We start from the raw sequence: 23,813 nt of genomic DNA on the forward strand, positions 1-23,813 counted from the left end.
CTGTGTGTAGATTCAGGACGGAAAGCTGGGAAGATACTGAAACAATATGTAAATCTTATTTAAAATGAGTTACATTTGTATTCCCGTAGAATTAGCATATGAGATTATATAAAAAAAAAAATTCTACTTGTGTAAATCCTCTGAAATGTGAAATGCATGTGCAGATTTGTACTTAAATTGAACAAATCCACAACGACCACATTCAGCTTTACATATTGTAGTGTATAGTGTTATAATAACAGGAATAAAACTACAATTATCACATTTTACAAGAAGATATTAGCATTACATGACAGCACACACTATGAGGGATCGCACAAGAAATACGTGTTTTGGAGGGATAGAAATTGAGTCTAATACCAAATACTTTTTTTCTAAATCGTGGCTGTGAGTTTGGACATTTAAAAGTTAAATTGTCAAAGTGGTTGATCATAAATGAATGTGTAAACTCATGTATGCCCGCTGTACCTGCTCGGTTTACTCCTATATCAAATGAAGTCATATTGTACATCGTGATTTATCCACCGTTAGACACTTCTGTAGCGTGGATGGATGCTGGGTTTTTAATTAGAGAAAGCTATTAAAAGCTTCCTCACATAGTCCATTTCCATTTCAATGTCTGACAGCATGTACACTTCCTCTCCAAAAGGCGACATGTATGTTACAAATATTGCACAAAATCGGTGAAAGTTGTCTTTGTGTTTTGATGGAGTTTGTGTACTTCAGGGTCCGTGGGGATTTACGGCACTGGCGGGAAATCCACTCGTCTATCACACACAGCAGTTTTTTGGTCGGTCATTTTGTGTTTTCCTACCAGAAAATAAATGTGCACTAGGCGCAAATGTTTTTTTTGAACGAGTGAAGGCTCGGTTGAAGAGCACGAGGCGTTTATTTTCTTATTTTTTTGACCAAACGGTGAAGAAAACGTCTTCCTTTTCGGATTTATCGTGTCTCTTTTCAGCCAGAATGAGCATGGTCACCGCTTCCTCTTGTCATGCACTTCCTGTTTGCCTCTTGTTGTAGTTGTAAATAGACGAGGAGTCTCTTCTTCACAGTCACATTAACGGCCACCTTACATTTGTACAGACTCCTTTTACAAAATCAAGAACCACTTATTGGCTTACTCGTATAGGCTTTTTAAAACTCGAGCTATAACTGTATTTTATTTTGTATTTTCTAACGTGTAATAAAAAAAATCATTATTTGGAGGATTGGACAGAATATGTAATGCATTTAATTGAAGAATAAATATTAAACGTGTAGTTTTGCACTTTGTTTGTTCTTACTGGGGTCTTGTCGTTTTACTGTTTTAGAGGTGGAAGATGTTTAGGATCGTTTACTCGTGTAAAAGTAGTCGTACTGCATTTTTTAAATACTGCATGCAAATAATTAGTTAAGTCAAAACAAGTAACTCTACCTTTCACTTAGTAAGTTAAGGTAGGAAGTAACCAAGTACTTTACTAAAGTATAATTTTGAGATACTTGAGTACAACTTGAATATTTTCATTGTATGCTACTTTGTACTTCTACTCTACTTCAGTTCAGAGGTAGGCCTACATGGTGTACTTCTCCTCCACTACATGTATTTAATACCTTTAGTGACTTCACAGATCTGGATGAATGATGTGAAATATAGTCAAGTGTTAAATCAGACTTTAGTTCCACCTGGAGTAAATCCACAAGCTACCCTGCAGTCTACAAAGTCATTCAGACTAGCTGCACCTTCACCAGCTTTGAGAACACTTTCATGGGGAGGCGTGTGGCGCAGTGGGTTGTGCGTATGTGTTTGGATCAGGGGGGTCACAGGTTCAAACCCCACTGCAGTCAGCATGTCGTTGTGTCCCTAGGCAAGACACTTCATCCCAAATTGCTCCTGTATTGTCCACAGTATTGAGTATGTAAGTCGCTTTGGATAAAAGCGTCTAACTAGTAACATGTAATGTAATGATCTATCATTATAAAACCTATCATGTCCGGCAGTGGCTCAGTCAGTAGAGGTTTGGACTGTGAGCTGTAGGGTCGCCGGTTCCAGTCCCCGAACAGACCTAAATACGGAGTGTGGACTTCTACTCTGAGAGGTCCCAGTTCACCTCCTGGGCCCTGCCCTTGAGCAAGGCACCGGACAACCCCCTTCCCCCCCACTCCCATTGCTCCCCGGGCGCTGTACAATAGCTGCCCACTGCTCCTAGTAGACTCCTGGTACTAGGATGGGTTAAAAGAAGCAGAGAACACATGCAGAGGGTTTCATCCAGGCCCGGCGGCAGACATACGTCTCTGGGCAGGCATTTGATTTACCAGGGCGGCCCCGAAACTTACATCCCGGGAAATCTGAATTGTCAACGGAGGTGGGGGCTGTTTATTTATTATGCATGTTTATTTAAATAAAAATAACATTTTAAAAGCAAGAGTGTATGCTCAAAGACTCTAAATAATATTTATTTATATTTTAACTTTTATTTATTTTAATTCACAGTTTGTTACCATCGACTATATTAATTTATATCATTTATTTATATTAACTTTCTTTATTTTCTGTATTTAATTGTAATTAAAATAACGTTTTAAAACCAAGAGTGTATTCTCAAAGACTCTATATAATATGTATATATTTATTTGTATTTTTTAAAAACATTTATATCGTTTATTTACATGAACTTGTCTCTATATTATAATTAAAATAACATTAGCATAACCCGGCGGGCTTTAGGACCCGGCAGCCCTACAGCTCCTTCCCCATGCATTTGAATAGAGAGTGATCATGGTGATGACAGCCTCTCACACACCTTTCCCCGTCAGGAAGGAGGAAGACACACCGCAGTGCTCCTCTCTGCTCTGCCCGCTGTGTGAAGCCTCTGCCGGGATACTTTCTGCCTCACAGCCGGGGGATGAGTTTTATCACCAACTGGAGACGAAGCGCCAAGAAAAATGACATCAAAAAGTGAGTAAAAAAAGTCGGAAAGTTGCTCCAAAAAATAATGATATGCACAATCCTGGCTGGCCCTGTTGGTGCTTGCCTGTCGGGGAGATTTTAATCACCCTTTTTTTTTTTTAATAAGAAACACGTTATCTTTTCATCACACTGAGCTCATGTGAGGAGGACATGTTCGTAGATCCTCTTTGAAATGACACACACACACACACATTCTCGTCTGATATGATATATGACTTTTATTGCCGTGTGTCTGTATGCTGTCAGAAAGTAAGGCTGGGTGATTCCCAAAATTTGAGGGGTTGTCCTCGCTACTGTAAAAAAAAGTACTTACTTATTTTCATTTCCTCACTAATAAAAGCTTTTATTCTGAACAAAATATAATATTTGACAGGAAATTAAAGGAGCACAACATATGATCTTTAAAGTCCTGTGCTCTTATGGCTTCTGTAAACAAGTCAGACTGTGTTTTTGTTTGTTTTTATCTCGCAGTATAAAAGCTTTTATTCCGAAAATACATTATATTTGACAGGAAACTAATAAATCCGTAAAAGTGACCGCTGTGAGTGAGCAGAGAATCTACCGTAGATATTTACTGTAGGTCTGATGATGTGTTGCTGCTTCGTGAAGTCAGTCTGCAGCCTGTTGGACTACATTGCACTCCTGATGTGGTCAAGCAGGCTTTTCCTTTAGTGCGGCATCAGCGACTGAAATATCTTTAGGGTTTTTTGTTGTGTTAATGAGGGGATTACCAGGACATTAAGTGGTCATCAAAATTGATTAAATCGGTCATCAAGTGATTACTTGAATAGAAAAATAATTACATTAAGCTACACCTGATTAACCTTTTTGACTGTTCTAATATTTGTTTTCTTAATACTGTATAGATGTATTTGGAGTACTTGTGATCGGTTTAAAGTTGTTTACTTGTCTCTATCTTTGACAGGATAATGTTTCTAAGTGACTTTATCCTTGCAACAGGTTTTCTGGCCGAATTTTTTTTAAGAAACATTGATAGATGATCCTTGCAAAACCATTTCTAGACATGTTTTGGAGTCAGAAACACCGGAGAGAGAGAGAGAGAGAGCCATTTTGATCAGACTTAGATAATAGATTTCCAGGTAAAACATGTTTTGTCTTGGCTTTCAGGGCTTCCATATTTATCTCTGTTGGACATCATTCAGTTGTCTGTCTCAAATGGAAACACTTATTAAACTTTAAGCTTATAAAAGTGTGTGAAGAAAAAAGTAGGAAAGCTTCACAAACAAATGTAAACACGTCCTGGCCCTGTTGGTACCTGTCTGCACTTTCTTAGAAACCCATTATCCAACTTTAAACGTATAATTAAAACAAAAAAAATATGGTGAAATGCAAATGTCAAAGGGGACTTATCATGCTTTTGGGGGGGGGTTCCTTTTCCTGTAGTGTGTTGTATAGGTTTTCGTGCACGTTAGTGGCCTATCCCAAAGTTACCTCCAGTTTGTGGAACACGATGACATCAATATCCAACACTCACGCTTCTATTGGCTAACGCTCCAACACATTATACGTGATAGGCTAAGACATGTAGAGACACCACATACTGATATACACCTGAACATCAGCAGGAGAGGACTCTTTAAAGTAGAGACACTACATACTGATATACACCTGAACATCAGCAGGAGAGGACTCTTTAAAGTAGAGACACTACATACTGATATACACCTGAACATCAGCAGGAAAGGACTCTTTAAAGTAGAGACTCTACATACTGATATACACCTGAACATCAGCAGGAGAGGACTCTTTAAAGTAGAGACACTACATACTGATATACACCTGAATATCAGCAGGAGAGGACTCTTTAAAGTAGAGACACTACATACTGATATACACCTGAACATCAGCAGGAGAGGACTCTTTAAAGTAGAGACACTACATACTGATATACACCTGAACATTAGCAGGAGAGGACTCTTTAAAGTAGAGACACTACATACTGATATACACCTGAACCTCAGCAGGAGAGGACTCTTTAAAGTAGAGACACTACATACTGATATACACCTGAACATCAGCAGGAGAGGACTCTTTAAAGTAGAGACACTACATACTGATATACACCTGAACATCAGCAGGAGAGGACTCTTTAAAGTAGAGACACTACATACTGATATACACCTGAACATCAGCAGGAGAGGACTCTTTAAAGTAGAGACACTACATACTGATATACACCTGGACATCAGCAGGAGAGGACTCTTTAAAGTAGAGATACTACATACTGATATACACCTGAACATCAGCAGGAGAGGACTCTTTAAAGTAGAGACACTACATACTGATATACACCTGAACATCAGCAGGAGAGGACTCTTTAAAGTAGAGACAGAAGAAGAAGAAGTGACGTCAGCGGCTCTCTCAGGGACTTATTCCGGTGTGAACGCGATTTACTAGATAGTTCCAGGAAATAAAAGTTCCGGGGAAAAATACTTGGTGTGAAAGCGCCTATGGTGTTCTAGGAGGAGATTCAGGTGATATGGGGGGGGGGGGGGTTACCTTGGTTGCTGATTGGCTAACGGTTACACGAGACAAGACATCGTGATGACATCACAAAGTGGCCAAAATCTGATCAGCTCATTTTCAGACAGGTTTTTATAGAAATGGATCAAAAAGAGAGAAAATCTTTGTTCCTGAAACTTTCAGAGTCTCTTTCCACAGAGGGGACACATGTTGATGTAGAAGAGACATGAAGAAGAGGGGACACATGTTGATGTAGAAGAGACATGGAGAAGAGGGGACACATGTTGATGTAGAAGAGACATGAAGAAGAGGGGACACATGTTGATGTAGAAGAGACATGAAGAAGAGGGGACACATGTTGATGTAGAAGAGACATGAAGAAGAGGGGACACATGTTGATGTAGAAGAGACATGAAGAAGAGGGGACACATGTTGATGTAGAAGAGACATGAAGAAGAGGGGACACATGTTGATGTAGAAGAGGGGACACATGGTGATGTAGAAGAGACATGAAGAAGAGGGGACACATGTTGATGTAGAAGAGACATGAAGAAGAGGGGACACATGTTGATGTAGAAGAGACATGAAGAAGAGGGGACACATGTTGATGTAGAAGAGACATGAAGAAGAGGGGACACATGTTGATGTAGAAGAGACATGAAGAAGAGGGGACACATGCTGATATAGAAGAGACATGGAGAAGAGGGGACACATGTTGATGTAGAAGAGACATGGAGAAGAGGGGACACATGTTGATGTAGAAGAGACATGAAGAAGAGGGGACACATGTTGATGTAGAAGAGACATGAAGAAGAGGGGACACATGTTGATGTAGAAGAGACATGATGTAGTCCTCCTCAGATCTCCAGTCTTCTCATCTTCACACCGTAATGAGATGTTTTCTTACTGTCCCTCTAATTCAACCTCTGACCTCTTCACAGGGATGACGATCAGGACATCCCAGACGGCCCGGACTCCCCGAGCCGGTACGTCCACATTCTTCACATTCTCATGTATTCTTAGAAACAGTCGGCAGCAAACCCTGTTTAATGACACGGTGATGCTACGTCTGTTAGCATGTTAGCTCCTTCAGAAATGCTGTCATACACAGACTGATTTTGATTTGTACTTTCTATTTACATGTATATAGACTTTTTTTCCACTACTTTTTATTTTGTTTTTTATTATATATGTGGCATTGTGGGAGGAGCTCAGGTCAGAACAGTTTCACTGATTTTTATTTGAGAAATCGAGAAACTGGGATCGATAGTAGGCAAAAACATACCGGCAAATATCTTGATAATTGATTAATCATTAAGGAAACTGCAATTTTAAGTCTCTAAAATTGAAAACATTTGCTGTTCACTGGGTTTTATATTATATTACAGTGAATATCTAGAGAATTTGAGAAACTGGGATCGATAGTAGACATACAACTGCAGACAATTATCTGAATAATTGATTAATTGTTAAGGAAATAGCCACTATATGTTGCATTGTTGGAGGAGCTCAGGTCAGAAGAATTCCATTGCCATGACTACACAGTAGCTTTGTGCATATGACAATAAAACCTTTAAATACATTTTTTCCAGGTTGTCGGTCATAAACACTCCAGAGTTGGATCCCATCATCACAGACTTCAGGTGAGTGTCTTTGAATGAAAAAAATAACGTTGAATATAAAAAAAAAGCCACTCTTAAACTGTGCTATACCACCAATACTGTATACGAATAACACTTATTATTAATAGATTTGTACTCTATTACACTGTAGACCAGGGGTGTCAAAGTCAATTTCATCGCGGGCCACATCAGCATTATGGTTGCACTCAAAGGGCCAGTTGTAACTATATAAATATATATAAAATAATGTGTTGTATTACATTATTGCCTTTGAATTGGATTATTATCGGATAGGATAATAACTTAGTAATTAACTACCAACTACGTCTGAAAGCAGAAGTCTAGGGCAAACAATAGCAAGTCTCTTCAGTGCGCATGTCACAAAACGAGATGCATTGTGGGACATGTAGTTTATGGGCAACCTGATTCTGTAAAGCGGCATGTAACCGTATATTAAAGGTATTATATTCTTTGCAAGCTCTTGCGGGGCCACATAAAATGAAGTCGCGGGCCTGATGTGGCCCCCGGGCCTTGAGTTTGACACCCCTGCTGTAGACTTTAAGCAATCTGTTTTTTATAATTAATATTTTTAATAATGCTTAAATACCCGCACTATATTGTAATACACACATTTTATTTATTATTGTGCACAAGTTCCTATCCATTTTATTTTATCTAATTATTGCACCTTTAACGGCCCGTCCACACGGCTCACTTCGAATGGGGTGACGTCACGCTTTGCCGAACTGCATTGTGGTTCCGTCGCTTCGCTTTGCCTCCGTAGGTGTTTCTCAATGTCGAGGAAGGCTGCTCCAGAGCCACTATTTCAAGCATACTATGTCATCGAGTGCCGCCGAAGGACTGTTCCGATGTCCAGCATACTTGGAATTCTACCGAGGCCGGCGTACATCGTAGCGAGAAATGTCGAGGCTGCACATGTGTAGACTCCGCGGTCTTAAAATCCCCACAATGCTTTGCGCACGGACCGATTTCCAAATCTTTGGCGGAAATCGCGCTCCATTTAAGGCGGGGCCTCGCATACGACGCACACCTGATAGCCTGTTCCACCATTCTTCGTTTTCCGAGGCTAGGAGGGATTCTTGCCTCGCTTCTGAAGGAAGTGACTCGGAAGACATGTGCTACCAAGCAAGCGTCCTCGACATTGAGAAACACCCCGTTGCTCGCTTCAAAAGTTGAGAAAAGTTCAACTTTTCAAGCTTCGACGGAAGCGTCAGTCAATCTAATATGCCAGTGCAAGCTCTAGCCAATCAAACGCGTGCTTGGGTGTCCGGGGCGGGAGATTCATGTGATTGGTTGTTGGTCAAGTTTCAGACACGCCCACCGGCAAGCTTCAACGCACGCCGCAGTGTGGAGGCTGCGTGACTCTTATTTTGACAAATATTGTATTTAATTTTATCTTTGTATTTTTTTATTTGATCGCAAATGCAGCTATTATTTTCCCCCGAGGATACAAAAAATATATTCTCTGTATAACAATATATTAAATATTGTAATATATATTACAATGTGCACATTTCTACTTAACTTCTTATGTTGACATACATTATAAACTTAATGTCCCCCAAGGATGAAATAAAGTATTCTGATTGGTGATGGTTTTATTCTGGGTTACCGTCAAAGTTTATCGTAGTTTTTAAAAGTTAATGTGTCGACAATTTCGGGAAATCTTGATGTGGGTCGTTCCCAAGATCCGTTCCTAATTCAAAGCGATGTTCCACCCAAAGCTGTCACGTAGCTTCTTTGCACATATGTCCTCAAAACGTCATAACGGAGCGGTACATATCCTGGGAGTGTCCTCGTAGATCAGTGTTTGGTTTCTGTGGCTCTCGCGATCAGGTTCCTCCCAACAATAGGCGGCCTTTCAGCTGGTTTCTCCTCCGCTGAGATTTCCCTTCTGTCTCTGAACGGCCTGGATTCTGTTCCTCTGTTTCAGGTTACAGCTGCCGGACAATAAGGATGACCTGCAGTCAACGAATGCATCAAATGGGTAAGACTCGTACACTGAACTCTGAGCGCATAACAAATCTGTGAGAAAACCTGCTTTTGTGGAGCCGCTTTATCTTGACGTTAGCCACATGACTGTTCTTTTATTACGTGTAATTGGATCGTTGATAGAGATGCATTACGATGTTTAGGCTTAAATATAATGTTGTTTGTTGGATGGAGAAAACTCGAGTTACCCTATGTACTGTTAGGTAGTATCATCTGTAACATTGCAGCGTATTTTACGGGTAATTATGTAGAAGTAGAATATTCCCAATATTTTGGAGCAGAAGAAAAGGTAGCATGAAATGGAAATACTTGCTACGTACGTCCTCTCCTGCTGGTGTTCAGGTGTATATCAGTATGTAGTGTCTCTACTTTAAAGAGTCCTCTCCTGATGATGTTCAGGTGTATATCAGTGTGTAGTGTCTCTACTTTAAAGAGTCCTCTCCTGCTGATGTTCAGGTGTATATCAGTATGTAGTGTCTCCACTTTAAAGAGTCCTCTCCTGCTGGTGTTCAGGTGTATATCAGTATGTAGTGTCTCTACTTTAAAGAGTCCTCTCCTGATGATGTTCAGGTGTATATCAGTATGTAGTGTCTCTACTTTAAAGAGTCCTCTCCTGCTGGTGTTCAGGTGTATATCAGTATGTAGTGTCTCTACTTTAAAGAGTCCTCTCCTGATGATGTTCAGGTGTATATCAGTATGTAGTGTCTCTACTTTAAAGAGTCCTCTCCTGCTGATGTTCAGGTGTATATCAGTATGTAGTGTCTCTACTTTAAAGAGTCCTCTCCTGATGATGTTCAGGTGTATATCAGTATGTAGTGTCTCTACTTTAAAGAGTCCTCTCCTGCTGATGTTCAGGTGTATATCAGTATGTAGTGTCTCTACTTTAAAGAGTCCTCTCCTGCTGATGTTCAGGTGTATATCAGTATGTAGTGTCTCTACTTTAAAGAGTCCTCTCCTGCTGGTGTTCAGGTGTATATCAGTATGTAGTGTCTCTACTTTAAAGAGTCCTCTCCTGCTGATGTTCAGGTGTATATCAGTATGTAGTGTCTCTACTTTAAAGAGTCCTCTCCTGATGATGTTCAGGTGTATATCAGTATGTAGTGTCTCTACTTTAAAGAGTCCTCTCCTGATGATGTTCAGGTGTATATCAGTATGTAGTGTCTCTACTTTAAAGAGTCCTCTCCTGCTGATGTTCAGGTGTATATCAGTATGTAGTGTCTCTACTGTGACACGTCTCCATGCTTTAATGTTCAAAAAGCTCTTGCCTCTTTTCACCCTCTGTCTGAATCCAGAGCCCAGTCTGCTCTGATTGGTTAGCTGGCCGGCTCTGTTGTGATCAACTGCTTAGAGATGTCCCGCCCCTTAGCCTATCACGTACATTGTGTTTGAGTGAATAGAAATGTGAGTCATGCCACTACGTTACAGAAGGTAACAAAGGAGTCCAATGGAGGTGTTTCAGGCAGGGGGGGGGGGGGGGGGAACCTATATATCACACTACAGTTGAGGGGAAACCCCTAAAAGCACAATAGGGCCTCTTTAATAGCACATTTAGTAAAAAGGCCATTAGGAAATCAGCTTCCCTGCGCTGTGTAACAGATGGAGAGAACCTCATTTCTCTGTTAAGTTATGGCTGAATGAATGCGAGTTTTTTTCTCATTCAATACTTTAATCATACTTTCTCTGTCGAGGCACGTACAGGGTTTATTGTTAGCCTGAGGCGGAGAATAGCTGCGTCTGTGGGAGGGAGATAGCATGCATCATCATCACACAGTTACAAAGGCTGAACCAACCCAAGTTTCATATCGGTGTCTTAAGTGCTCGAGCTGAGAAATAGATTTTTGGGAATTAGTAATTCACTAATTTGCTCGTTATATCCTGAGTTAAGATTAACGCTGATCAGGAAAAGCATAAATACTATGATTTTAAAATCCCCGATAACAATTGAAAAGCCTTAAACTCGAAATGTAACTTAATAAGAAGTAGTTAAATTATCAAAAGTAAATCTATTCAGTATTCAGGACGGCCCTTTTCCTTTTATTGGTCATTAAATCCTATTTGACAGTTCGGTTTGACCACTAACAAATACATACAAGCGTTTTAATGTTGTATTTTCTTTCTAGATTTAGATACGCAGTACAGTCCTACATCCTTCACGAGTAAATGTGAACGTTAAATACATGTCGTAGAGTGAAAAGTACAATATTTGCCTCTGAAACCAGAGTTATGGAGTAGTCGAGTTTGGATTAAAATTGAAGTACTCAAGTTAAAATAGCTCTTAAGTACAGTACTGAATAAATGTACTTATTCAACCACGGCTGTTTCCTGGCTTCGTATCGACAGATTTATTCGGAGTTTCTTCTGCATGTTAATCTTCCAGAAAAGCCAACACACACATTGCCCAATATTTATTGCATTGTAAACAAGTCTATGAGAACAGGACTTCCCTCTTGATATATGAACTTGGTAAATACTGTGGTTTTTTTTGTTTGTTTTTTTGACTAGTCAATAAAGGTGTGTGTGTGTGTGTGTGTGTGTGTGTGTGTGTGTGTGTGTGTGTGTGTGTGTGTGTGTGTGTGTGTGTGTGTGTGTGTGTGTGTGTGTGTGTGTGTGTGTGTGTGTGTGTGTGTGTGTGTGTGTGTGTGTGTGTGTGTGTGGTGTGTGTGTGTGTGTGTGTGTGTGTGTGTGGGTGTGTGTGTGTGTGTGTGTGTGTGTGTGTGTGTGTGTGTGTGTGTGTGTGTGTGTGTGTGTGTGTGTGTGTGTGTGTGTGTGTGTGTGTGTGTGTGTGTGTGTGTGTGTGTGTTTTAAGTCTCCAGGAAATGCATGTAGGTCAATGTAATGTTCCCTGAAGTGGTGTGTGTTGAAAGAAAATATGTTTCTATAAAACAAGAAAAGATTTGGTTCAACAAGATAATTCAAACACAACATTTCAAGAGGAAATAATCAGATAAATAACTGAATACAACCCCCCCCCCCCAAGCATCCTCTTTTTTTTGCTCTTCCGATATGAGAATGTTCGGCAGCTCTCTCGCCTCATGTGACCGGGGCATTCTTGAATTTTAGACTATAGTTAAAGGCATTTTAAAAACTGAATGAAACGAGAATCAGTGTTTGCAAAGCAGTCATCAAACACATTCTCCTGAGAAGTAAAAGATCAGCAGAGCAGGATTTCTTTTATAGTCACTCGGTAATATAACCCTGCCGTGACGTCCTTGAAAAGTACGAGCGTCACCGTTTGCACCCAGCGGACGTTTTGCATGCGGCGTTTTTATGCACCTGACAGACATGAGGTGATTGTGCAGAAAAGCATGTGTGCGACCCCCTTAAAGAGACAGGCGCTAACACGTGTCGGCCAGAGGGAGAACTTCACACACACGGTACGAGACAAATACTGTGTTTTCTGAACATTAACGCATGTACACAAATTGAAGAAGGACCCTAAAACAAGTGTTGACGTCAAAACGACCACGATGCATCTGCTGTAAGCTAAACACGGGTAACGTGATGTCATGCTGAAAATACTTTAAAAAGTACTTCACATCTAATGGAGGGCAACATTGTACACAAACCCCATGATATGTTTTCTATTCTATTTCTGGACTCTTCGTCGCTGCAGTGCTCTTCCTCTTCCTCTGCAGCGGGCGCTACGCACCTCATCTGCTTCTGTCCCTCTCCCACCTGCAGCTGCTCACAGTCTCCAGTCAGGAGTTCATTATCAACGAATCAGAAGACAGAGTTATTACAGAGTTATTTGAAAGCCCGGAATTTTTCTTTATTTTTTATTTCATTTAAGATTTCTTCAAAAAGAAAATAAATAAATAAAATCATCAGAATTTTTTTCTTTTAAAATTGTATATTTACTGATTTGAACACTTTCCGTTTAAGATTTTACAGACATCAAAAATATAAACAACGAGAAATAAAAAATCACAGAAAGATGTGTTTTGTGACATTTTAGATTAAAATAAATGAAAAATACTTTTTCTTTTATTCTTAATTTACATATTTAATTATTTATTTTTTAACTCAGGGCCATGTTAGCCTCACAGTGACTCTGCACTAACGTGTGTGTGTGTGTGTGTGTGAGACCGTGACCATAGAACGTCTCTGTGTTGTCTGCCCTCATGTGTGATAGTCATCCCAATCTTATTAAGGTCTGCTGTTGCTGCGTCCCTCCTCCTCTCTCTCTCTCTCTCTCTCTCTCTCTCTCTCTCTCTCTCTCTCTCTCTCTCTCTCCCCCGACTGCCCTTCTGTTTCTGCTCTTGTTGCTGCTACAGAAAAAGGACGTAGACTATCATCACACTGCATTGCTGAAACACCCTCAGGCTTCACTTCTCTGTCTCTCTTGTTCTCTCTCTCACACACACACACACACACACACGCACACGCACACACGCACACACACTTCCACCAGATGATAATGTCAGAAGATGAAGAGACTCTGGCAAACGGGTAAGATAGACTTTGCTGCGTGTTTGGATGCCGTAGGTTATTCCTCTGGTGTGTGTGTGTGTGTGTGTGTGTGTGTGTGTGTGTGTGTGTGTGTGTGTGTGTGTGTGTGTGTGTGTGTGTGTTGTGTGTGTGTGTGTGTGTGTGTGTGTGTGTGTGTGTGTGTGTGTGTGTGTGTGTGTGTGTGTGTGTGTGTGTGTGTGTGTGTCACACTCAGGCATGTGGACAAACTCGCTCGGTTTATTTTGAAAAAGGAACACCTCAGATCTTTTGTGTGAACGCAGTGAGGCCTCCGAAGCATCTTAACTAGAGAGGAGAGCTGAGTTAACCGCAGTCAGTGAACTGAATGCTTCGTCACTCTTGGAGGAGGTGTGTGTGTGTGTGTGTGTGTGTGTGTGTGTGTGTGTGTGTGTGTGTGTGTGTGTGTGTGTGTGTGTGTGTGTGTGTGTGTGTGTGTGTGTATGAATAGCTGTGTGCTGAGGGGTTTCATTCATGCTGATAATGATCCTCCTTGTGCAAGTTGTTGTCCGGAGAAAGGAAGTCAGTATTGCAGCTGACTTGAAGTTAAATTAAATGATGGGCACACGGTGCGTGGGATGCACATCCTGAGTCCAGCAGCCTCTCCTCGCTGAGCAGGTCGTCATGACGTCTCTTTATTTCATACAGTCGTACATGCCGTCCGGTGCTAATGTTTGCTCTGTGACTAAGGGTAGCATGGGTTCTGTCCCTGCCCTTAAAGGCATGTCAAGCTATAAGGAAATCATGATTCATTGCCCTGTAAATGCTGTCGGCGTAGAAACCCTATATCATTTCACTGCATGATCCATAGTATTCAAACCAGGGAAGGCTTTTAACAACATGTTGTATTTAATGTAAAGGGGCTTATAATGATAATTTGTAGGTTCGTATCAGTATGTAGTGTCTCTCCATGTCTCCATGCTTTAATGTTCAAAAAGCTCTTTATTTTTCTCATACTGCCTGTGCTGCAGCACCTCTTTTCACCCTCTGTCTGAAACCAGAGCCCAGTCTGCTCTGATTGGTTAGCTGGCCGGCTCTGTTGTGATTGGTCAACCGCTTAGAGATGTCCCGCCCCTTACCGCCCGTCCACACAGCGGCGTGCGTTGAAGCTTGCCGGCGGACGTGTCTGAAGCTCGACCAACAACCAATCACATGAATCTCCCGCCCCTGACACACAAGCAGCGGTTTGATTGGCTAGAGCTTGTACTGGCATGTGATTCGATTGGCTGACGCTTCTGCCGAGGCTTCAAAAGTTGAACATTGCTCAACTTTTGCAGCAAGCCACACCAGCATAACTCCGCGTCGCTTCCCACAATGCAGTGCGGTGAAAAGTGTCGTCACCCCATTCAAAGTGAATGTGCGGACGAGCCGTTAGTCTATCACGTACAATGTGTCAAAGTGCTAGCCAATAGGAGTGCAAGTGTTACGTAGTGATGTCATTGTGATCTGTATGTAACACACTCTGGGGGGAAGGGAATAGGGCCTCTTTAAAGCAAGGTAATCAAAATCAAGGGGTGTTTCTCAATGTCGAGGAAGGCTGCTCCAGAGCCACGATTTCAAGCATACTACGTCATCGAGTGGCGCCGAAGGACTGTTCCAATATCCAGCATACTTGGAATTCTCCCGAACCCGGCGCACTTCGTAGCGAGACATTTCGAGGCTGCACATGTGTAGACTCCGCGGTCTTAAAATCCCCACAATGCTTTGCGCACGGACCAATGTAAGGCGGGGCCTCTCATATGACCCACGCCTGTTCCACTCTTCGTTTTCCGAATGCCAGGAAGTGTTCTCGCCTCGCTTCCGAAGCAAGTGGCTCGGAAGACGTGTGCTACCAAGCAAGCGTACTCGACATTGAGAAACTCTCTGCCCTGCGTTCTTTACAATAGCTGTGTTAGTTGTTTACCTTTTTATATCATATGTTTACTTTCCTAATGATACTTCTTTTCGCTGCATTACAGTAAAGTAATCCCAGACTATTACGTGCTCTCAGCCATTTGAGAAGACGTAAACGAAGCCAAGGTGGAATTCAGTTATTATATCAACAAAGTGTTTATTTATCAAAAATGTCACTGAGTAAATCATATCAATAGTTAGAAATATTGACACTGACATTTTTTTTCTCATCGCCCAACCCTTGTTTTTTTTCGCACACGTAACTGTTGACTCCAGTTAGATAATTAAACAAGCTCTCCTTAAGTAAATAGTCCTTTAACAATTATTGAAATGTATGAGGTTATGCTTGTACTCTGAATATAACACGTGATAAGACTACAGCAACTGACTGAAGAATAATAGTAACACATAATAATACTAACAATAATGCACTTTATTTTTCCTCTTGGGGACAATTTTAATATCTCCTGTTGTTGCTTTTCTATATTTACAGAGATATGCGTCAATTGATGTTTTACGGTAGATGTGTGAGGTTGGTTGTCGTGTTGAGATTTCACTCAGGGTTATTTAAGTTGTGTATTTTTGATCGCTAATGTGAGCCGAAGGAAGGTCGAGTATAAAGCCGACAAATCAGCACAACGACAAGCCAGTTGCTAAGATTTAGTTTCCAATGCAAACCTGATGTCGATGCTGTGCTCACACACACACACACACACACACACACACACACACACACACACACACACACACACACACACACACATGCGTGTTGATTTAAGTGACAGTCGCTGCAGAGGAAAGTGTTTGGACACAGAGGAGGAAGCTCCGTCTGGAATTACTGAGGCCGCTGAGGGACGACATGTGACTGTACGCCATTATCCTTGAAATCAATTATATAAACACACACACAGTACAGTATACAGTACGCTGTTTAAAACTACATGACACTATTTAATCAGTTAAGTCTCATTGTTTTATCGTTATTAGGGATTACATTACAAACTGGCTGAATGTAAATAAGGTTTTTTATTACAATATGTTTTTCTTTGTTTGGATTGGATAGCTGTCTTCTGATTGGTTCATTTCTTTTGACTCATTAAGGGTACCTTTTGTCATTTATTTTATTTGTATTGAGTGGCTTAGTTTTAACATTGTTGGTATTGTTTTCTCGAGAAGGGACGTCTATTGTGTAAGCCTGGGTTTGTTGAACTCTCCTGTCACATTTCCTATGTCTTTACTTTTTTATTTTCTGGATATATGCCGTCTTATTTGTGGTTGAAGACAAAGAAAAGTCCTTTTTTAGGTTTCTATGCTTAATTACTTATTTCCATTAAACGTATCAATACAAATCTTGTAAACATAAGATTTAAAGTGGTGCTTTTACGTCATTCCTGGTGGAGAAACTCAATGTTACAGATTTGTGAATGGATGAAGCGATTACTAGTAGTATTTTATAAATATAATGCCTACTTACAACACACTACTACAATACTACATAAACAATTTTCCCAATAGTGAGTCTGTTTGTCAGCACAGTCACAATTGTTGGTCCAGACCAGGGGTGGGGAACCTTTTTCCTCTCAAGAGCCATTTCAATTTTTTCAACATCCTCCGAGGGCCGTACAAATTAATGACCTCTGCTTAAAAATCACAGCCCATTCATTTCTTCTTTCTTTCATGCTGTGCAAAGAAAAAGCAACCTCTTAATCCAGATATCTTGCCATGACTCGCGGATGCATGCACGGTGTGGTATGACCACCAAACAGAAAGATACGGACACAAGATGTGTGCAAATGTATTTAGTTTCCTATCCATGTGGACATGATTTAACCTCCTCTAGGGGGTCCGGGGGCATGCTCCCATGGGAAGATTTTTTTTTTCTTAAATATTGAAGTTGAAAGCATCAATCTGGTGCACTTTGAGAGCAAAATGAAGAGATCTATGGAAACATCTCTCAACACCCAGATGAAACAGAACTGGAAGCAGATTTAATTTTTCTTTATGGATATTTTACAAATCACTCCCCTTTTTAAAATGTATTCTTGTTTATTAATAACAACTTTTGTTTACTGTCATATAGTATTTTATACCTGTTTACTTTATTCTCTTGTTTTTTGATAACTATAATGATCATATAAAGATGTGCCTTTACCTCACTGGTTGGAGAACAAGCTTCTTATATCCGTTAGCATAGCTAGCTAACCAGATGCTAATAACAACAAAGTTATTGACTGTATGATCAGTATGACAGATGAACAGATCGCCACTGGGCTTTCAGCTAAAGACACAGCCACGCAGATACTGCAGCATGTGTACGGATTTACGGGTACTGCAATTTCTGAAGTCCCGGAGCGGCGTTCTGGTGCTCTCCGTCAGAACCATGGTCAGAACGGCACCCCTGTCAGACGAGACGTATACCACGTGATGACACGTTAGGCTCGTGTTGTGTTCAAGGACCATGACCGTTGCCAGGAAAAACAGGCACTCGCTTGTTTAATTATTTTGCGGTCTAACTTTCTTTAATTTTTTTCTTTTTTGCGTGTGTTTATAAATTACCTCGAGGGCCGTACCAAATGGTCTCGTGGCCCGGGTGCCGGAGGTTCCCCACCCCTGGTCTAAATCTTGATGACAAGCCCACATAAAGTGTGTGTGTGTGTGTGTGTGTGTGTGTGTGTGTGTGTGTGTGTGTGTGTGTGTGTGTGTGTGTGTGTGTGTGTGTGTGTGTGTGTGTGTGTGTGTGTGTGTGTGTGTGTGTGGTGTGTGTGTGTGTGTGTGTGTGTGTGTGTGTGTGTGTGTGTGTGTGTGTGTGTGTGTGTGTGTGTGTGTGTGTGTGTGTGTGTGTGTGTGTGTGTGTGTGTGTGTGTGTGTGTCCTGGGTTAGATACTGATTAACTGATGCTCATGTGATCGACAGCAGTGGTTCTCAACTGGTCAGGCCTCGGGACCCACTTTTTTCCTTTGTCAATCGATCACGACACGAAATTTTTAACCACTCAAATCTATTCATAAAAAGGCACACATGCATTTTTAGAAATACTAGCATATAAACTACGCATTCTGGTACACTCTGAGATGAAAATAAATACATCTATTACTACCCGACATTAATAATATTTGATGCCATTGTTTGTTTATCACTTTGTTCTGAAGCTGAACTTGCTGCTCCTCACAGAGAGAAGAGCAAAGAGGAGAGAGTCTGTGTGAATTTAAATTGTGGGTAAGGGGAGATAGCCCCCATTGTTCTGTGACCTGTCAATCATCAAAGTTTATGGTCGGTACTTCCAGTCCAACGCCGACTGCATGCACAGCGTTACAAAATCGGGCCTTCAAAATAAAAGTTTGCCTTTTTTCCCAACTCACCCACTCGAAACGAGTCCAGTAAACAGTATACTGCTATAAGGTCAAAACACAAACTTAATTGCATTTTAACACATTCCACATTAATAGCAAATATTACATTACACATCATTTATCTGATGCTTTTGTCCAAAGTGCAAAAACCGTAACGATTCAAACTCCAACACACTACACTACAGGCCATAAGACTGAGCTCTGTTAAGTGCCTCGATAAACATTCCACTATTGTTATCTTGCCATTTACTTATTTATCTAAATATCTATCACAGTGATGGAGCAGCAAGCCGATTGGCTGACGCAGAGCGTAGTGAACAAGCTGGAGTAAATGGTTTAACCAAGGCCTGGATGTAGAAAAGAGCTGTTCCTTTCACAGCTCGGTAGGCCAGCAATCTCTCAAGTATCTCAGAATAAAGGACATTAATGAGCGAGTCCTGAATAATATCGGTGTTTCAGATTCACAGTCATTGATTCAGCTCGTTACGAGTGTTTGAGCTGGCTGCTGTTTTTACCATCAACTAAGGGAGTAAAACACACATGTAAACGTATCCATTGGAGCCATTTTGTTTGTATATTAAGTAGTGTGTGTTTGGTTGTGTTAATTTCCCTCTGGGATGGTGAGTTGAGTCTTGTGTGTAAGCATAAACAGATACATCGGTAATCACCAAACAGATTTGTTGTTTAACGGCAGATGAACAGTTTTTTTTTTTAACCGTAATCTGTAGCTGTAGTGGGAGGCTGTGGCTCAGTGGATGGTGCGCTGAACTTTGAATCAGGGGGTAGCAAGTTCGAGTCCCACTGCAGTCAGCATGTCGTTGTGTCCCTAGGCAAGACACTTCGCCCCAAATTGCTCCTGTGGGGGTTGCCCACAGTACTGTAAGTCGCTTTGGATAAAAGCGTCTCACAAGTGAAATGTAATGTAATGTAGCTGTGATGTGTATCAGGCTTTTGTCTATTTTACATTCAACTGATAAATCATATAAGCTAAGATGCGTGCGGATCGACGTCTTCAAATGGACCACATTGGGTCAAATAGAAACATTTCTTTATGATTCAGACGTTTGGAAATGCTGCTATTCACACGTGTTGGTATAGTAGCCTAGTTTTCAGGGTTCTTATCTTTGGTCAAGTGAAGCCACAACGAGATCCATTATCAGTGCAGCAAGTGAAATCAAAGGGTAGGGAGCTATTTTATGAATCAAGTGGGAGTACAGAGAATCAATTTGGTCACATTTCACAGGCCACGTGAGGAGCATGTGCACCGTGTAATGATCGGCATAGCAACATTATGAACAATCATTAAGACGGGGCAGACAGGAATTAACAGCAAAGCACTTTCGCTTGTCCGGCTCACCCTGCCGGCGTTTCTGTTTGTCTTGTGACGTAGAAAAGAATAAGGAACATTGATGGATTACTGCACATACATACTCATGGCCTTTAGCTAACAAATGCCATTTAAGGAGACATGTACCAACCAGGAAATGACATAAAAGACTACAGAGATACTCAAAACAACTACTGAAAGACTATAAGAGACTCAAAACAACTACTGAAAGACTACAAAGATACTCAAAACAACTTCTAAAAGACTACAAAGATACTCAAAACAACTACTGAAAGACTACAAAGAGACTCAAAACGATTACTATAAGACAAAAGATGGGTCTCCGCAGTAGAGTTTAAGGAACTGGTTTGAGCAGAACAGACTTAAAGAGTGAATAATAATGAAATATGATGCAACTGAGGGTCTGAAAATAATGTGGGAATGTTTTTAAGAAACCTTTATTTTACTAGACTGTGAAATAGTCAGACCTAGAGTGACATACTGTTGAGTACATTGCATATTCCAATAAAACTGATATTTGTGTCCTCATTGTTTCTCACACTTTTGCGCCATGTTGTACTATTTTTATTTTCTTGTGTCATGTATGAGAGTTTTTCAGTCTGTGGTTTTATTGTCTCGTGTTTTTACATTTGTCCTATCTGTTTTGTCTACATGTATTTATGCTGCTTTTAATATATTTATTGATGTACAGTACTTTGGTCAACTATGTTGTTTTTAAATGTGCTGTATAAATAAAGTGGGATTGGAGATTGATGCCATGAAGTCAACTTTAAGGGAAGACCAAATCTCCCCGGGTATCCAGTATATATTATGACTGCCTTGATTTCAGATATAAGAATTGAAACAAATACCCAGAGCTAATGAGATTATGCTGTACTTTCATACATAATCTTTCTTTCCTAATCAAGATGTTGTTGTTGATCTGCAGGTGCTTGCGGTCAGAACTGTCTCTGGCTCTGGACGACTGCATGGCCGCCCTGGATTTGTTCCTCAGAAACGAATTTGAGGAGGCGCAGACCCGACTCAAATGCAGGTACGAGAGCAACCAGAACCATTTCTAATACATCTGCTGTGACCAAGCTCTGACCCTTCTAGCTTTGTGCTTTCATCTCAAATTTAGAGATGAAGAACAGCTGAAGAAATGCATGCAAACAGCTGTGTTTTTCTAGGTGTTTTTGCACTGTCAGGGGTTAGAAAGTGAAGATTTTCAACAGTAAACTGCATCCCCACACAACAAGCCTTTGTCCCATCCTGAGAAACTGCCATTGGTATTGGTATAAATAGTGTAGAAAGTTCAGGTGTAAGTAATTTAACTAATGAATCGACAAATACGTTGTGCTGCTTCATTGTCAGGCAATAGGACAGAACAAAGACATTGTTTATGTTATTGGAACATCGGTGTTTTCCCACTAAGATAAGTTATAACATTTCCTATGGAACGATCGAGGCCTATGGATGTAATGCCTCTGTTTACGCTAGTATATGTTAGCATGCTAACAAGCTAAACTAAGATGACGTGTTTCACTATAAAACTGCTAAACATAGGCAATGTCTATGTTAGCATGTTAGCATTGTAATTGTGCTCAGTTAGCAGTGTTGTTGTGATCGAGTTAGCTTTTCTATGTTAGCATTGTAATTGTGCTCAGTTAGCAGTGTTGTTGTGATCGAGTTAGCTTTTCTATGTAAGCATGTTAGCATTGTAATTGTGCTCAGTTAGCAGTGTTGTTGTGATCGAGTTAGCTTTTCTATGTAAGCATGTTAGCATTGTAATTGTGCTCAGTTAGCAGTGTTGTTGTGATCGAGTTAGCTTTTCTATGTAAGCATGTTAGCATTGTAATTGTGCTCAATCAGCAGTGTTGTTGTGATCGAGTTAGCTTTTCTATGTTAGCATGTTAGCATTGTAATTGTGCTCAGTTAGCAGTGTGTTGTGATCGAGTTAGCTTTTCTATGTTAGCATGTTAGCATTGTAATTGTGCTCAGTTAGCAGTGTGTTGTGATCGAGTTAGCTTTTCTATGTAAGCATGTTAGCATTGTAATTTGGCTCAGTTAGCAGTGTTGTTGTGATCGAGTTAGATTTTCTATGTAAGCATGTTAGCATTGTAATTTGGCTCAGTTAGCAGTGTTGTTGTGATCAAGTTAGCTTTTCTATGTTAGCATGTTAGCATTGTAATTTGGCTCAGTTAGCAGTGTTGTTGTGATCGAGTTAGCTTTTCTATGTAAGCATGTTAGCATTGTAATTGTGCTCAGTTAGCAGTGTTGTTGTGATCGAGTTAGCTTTTCTATGTTAGCATGTTAGCATTGTAATTTGGCTCAGTTAGCAGTGTTGTTGTGATCGAGTTAGCTTTTCTATGTAAGCATGTTAGCATTGTAATTGTGCTCAGTTAGCAGTGTTGTTGTGATCGAGTTAGCTTTTCTATGTTGGCATGTTAGCATTGTAATTGTGCTCAGTTAGCAGTGTTGTTGTGATCGAGTTAGCTTTTCTATGTTGGCATGTTAGCATTGTAATTTGTCTCAGTTAGCAGTGTTGTTGTGATCAAGTTAGCTTGTCAATGTAAACATGTTAGCATTGTAATTGTGCTCAGTTAGCAGTGTTGTTGGGATCGAGTTAGCTTTTCTATGTTAGCATGTTAGCATTGTAATTTGATTTGGCTCAGTTAGCAGTGTTGTTGTGATCGAGTTAGCTTTTCTATGTAAGCATGTTAGCATTGTAATTTGGCTCAGTTAGCAGTGTTGTTGTGATCAAGTTAGCTTGTCAATGTAAACATGTTAGCATTGTCATTGTGATCATCATAGCATATTCTATTTGATGATGTTAGCATTATTAGAGCAGCCAGTTAGCATTGTGCATGCGTTAGCATCTTAGCATCACAAGTCTTATTATATTAACTGACATGTTCATCTTACTCCATAGTTGAAACTGTATGCAGATAGGAAGGCAGGGAGGGTACTACAGGACAACGCTTATTGACACACTTATTTTGCTTCTGTTTTGATAATGGTTCAGCAAAACTCTTTTCTTTCTGGATTTATTACAAATATTTCTGCTTGTACTTTGTGCTATTGAGAGTATGCTTCCTAAAAGCAAAAAGATCAATACATTTGCCCCGTAAAAATGCCAAAAAATAGGAAACCTCACTGTAAGCATTGTCCTTACAGTGACTCAAAGAACATTGTGTTGCTTTTAATTCCATTTTAAAAACCAATACACAAGCAAAATACCCAGTCATTGGCACATTGGAAACTGCTGCCCTTTTCAGTGAGTGCTGGAGGACTGTTAATCTGCTGCTGATGGTGATTATATAATGGCCTGACGGTCTTAAATGACTGACATGCTGCTCTGAGTTACATTCACAAACACACCCTGTCTCTAGTTTCCTGCTGTGTCAGGAATCAGGTTACTCCATTGTTCCCTGCTTATTCTCGACTTTTATAATCAGAAACTTTATCACAACGTCCCCTTTGTCCTCTTACCTTTTCTATTCCCTCTCTGGGCCACTCATTATAGGCCAAGTTTCTTCTTTTCAGTGCTGGCTTTAAATCGAGACAGAAGAGCTGCTTCTTGTCAGGCTCAAATTATTGTTATAACAAAGTCCTAAAGGCTAGATTAACAGCTATTGTCAGTTTTGTGTTGTTCTGAGGAGCCATTTTGGTGTCTTTAGTACTGTAATGGCGCATTTCCACTGCAGGGC

The 23,813-nt window shown here is 40.5% G+C and overlaps 1 protein-coding gene across 2 annotated transcripts in view; it reads left to right on the plus strand.

Moving 5' to 3' along the window:
- Positions 1-2,797: 2,797 nt before the first annotated feature.
- The window catches only part of ttc39a (tetratricopeptide repeat domain 39A), a 52,895-nt gene continuing 31,879 nt past the window's right edge, over positions 2,798-23,813 (plus strand). Inside the window, exons 1-5 of one of the 2 annotated variants that reach the window (XM_071202817.1) lie at positions 2,798-2,938; positions 6,376-6,420; positions 7,027-7,077; positions 9,011-9,064; positions 21,053-21,157. In XM_071202817.1, coding sequence (XP_071058918.1) covers positions 2,886-2,938; positions 6,376-6,420; positions 7,027-7,077; positions 9,011-9,064; positions 21,053-21,157 — 308 coding nt within the window. In that variant the 5' untranslated portion in view covers positions 2,798-2,885. Of the gene's footprint in view, positions 2,939-6,375; positions 6,421-7,026; positions 7,078-9,010; positions 9,065-13,427; positions 13,519-21,052; positions 21,158-23,813 lie in introns of those variants that run through there. The other variant, XM_071202818.1, reaches the window with a different exon arrangement.

This window comes from Pseudochaenichthys georgianus, chromosome 4, assembly GCF_902827115.2.
Source record: "Pseudochaenichthys georgianus chromosome 4, fPseGeo1.2, whole genome shotgun sequence".
NCBI classification, from domain to species: domain Eukaryota; kingdom Metazoa; phylum Chordata; class Actinopteri; order Perciformes; family Channichthyidae; genus Pseudochaenichthys; species Pseudochaenichthys georgianus.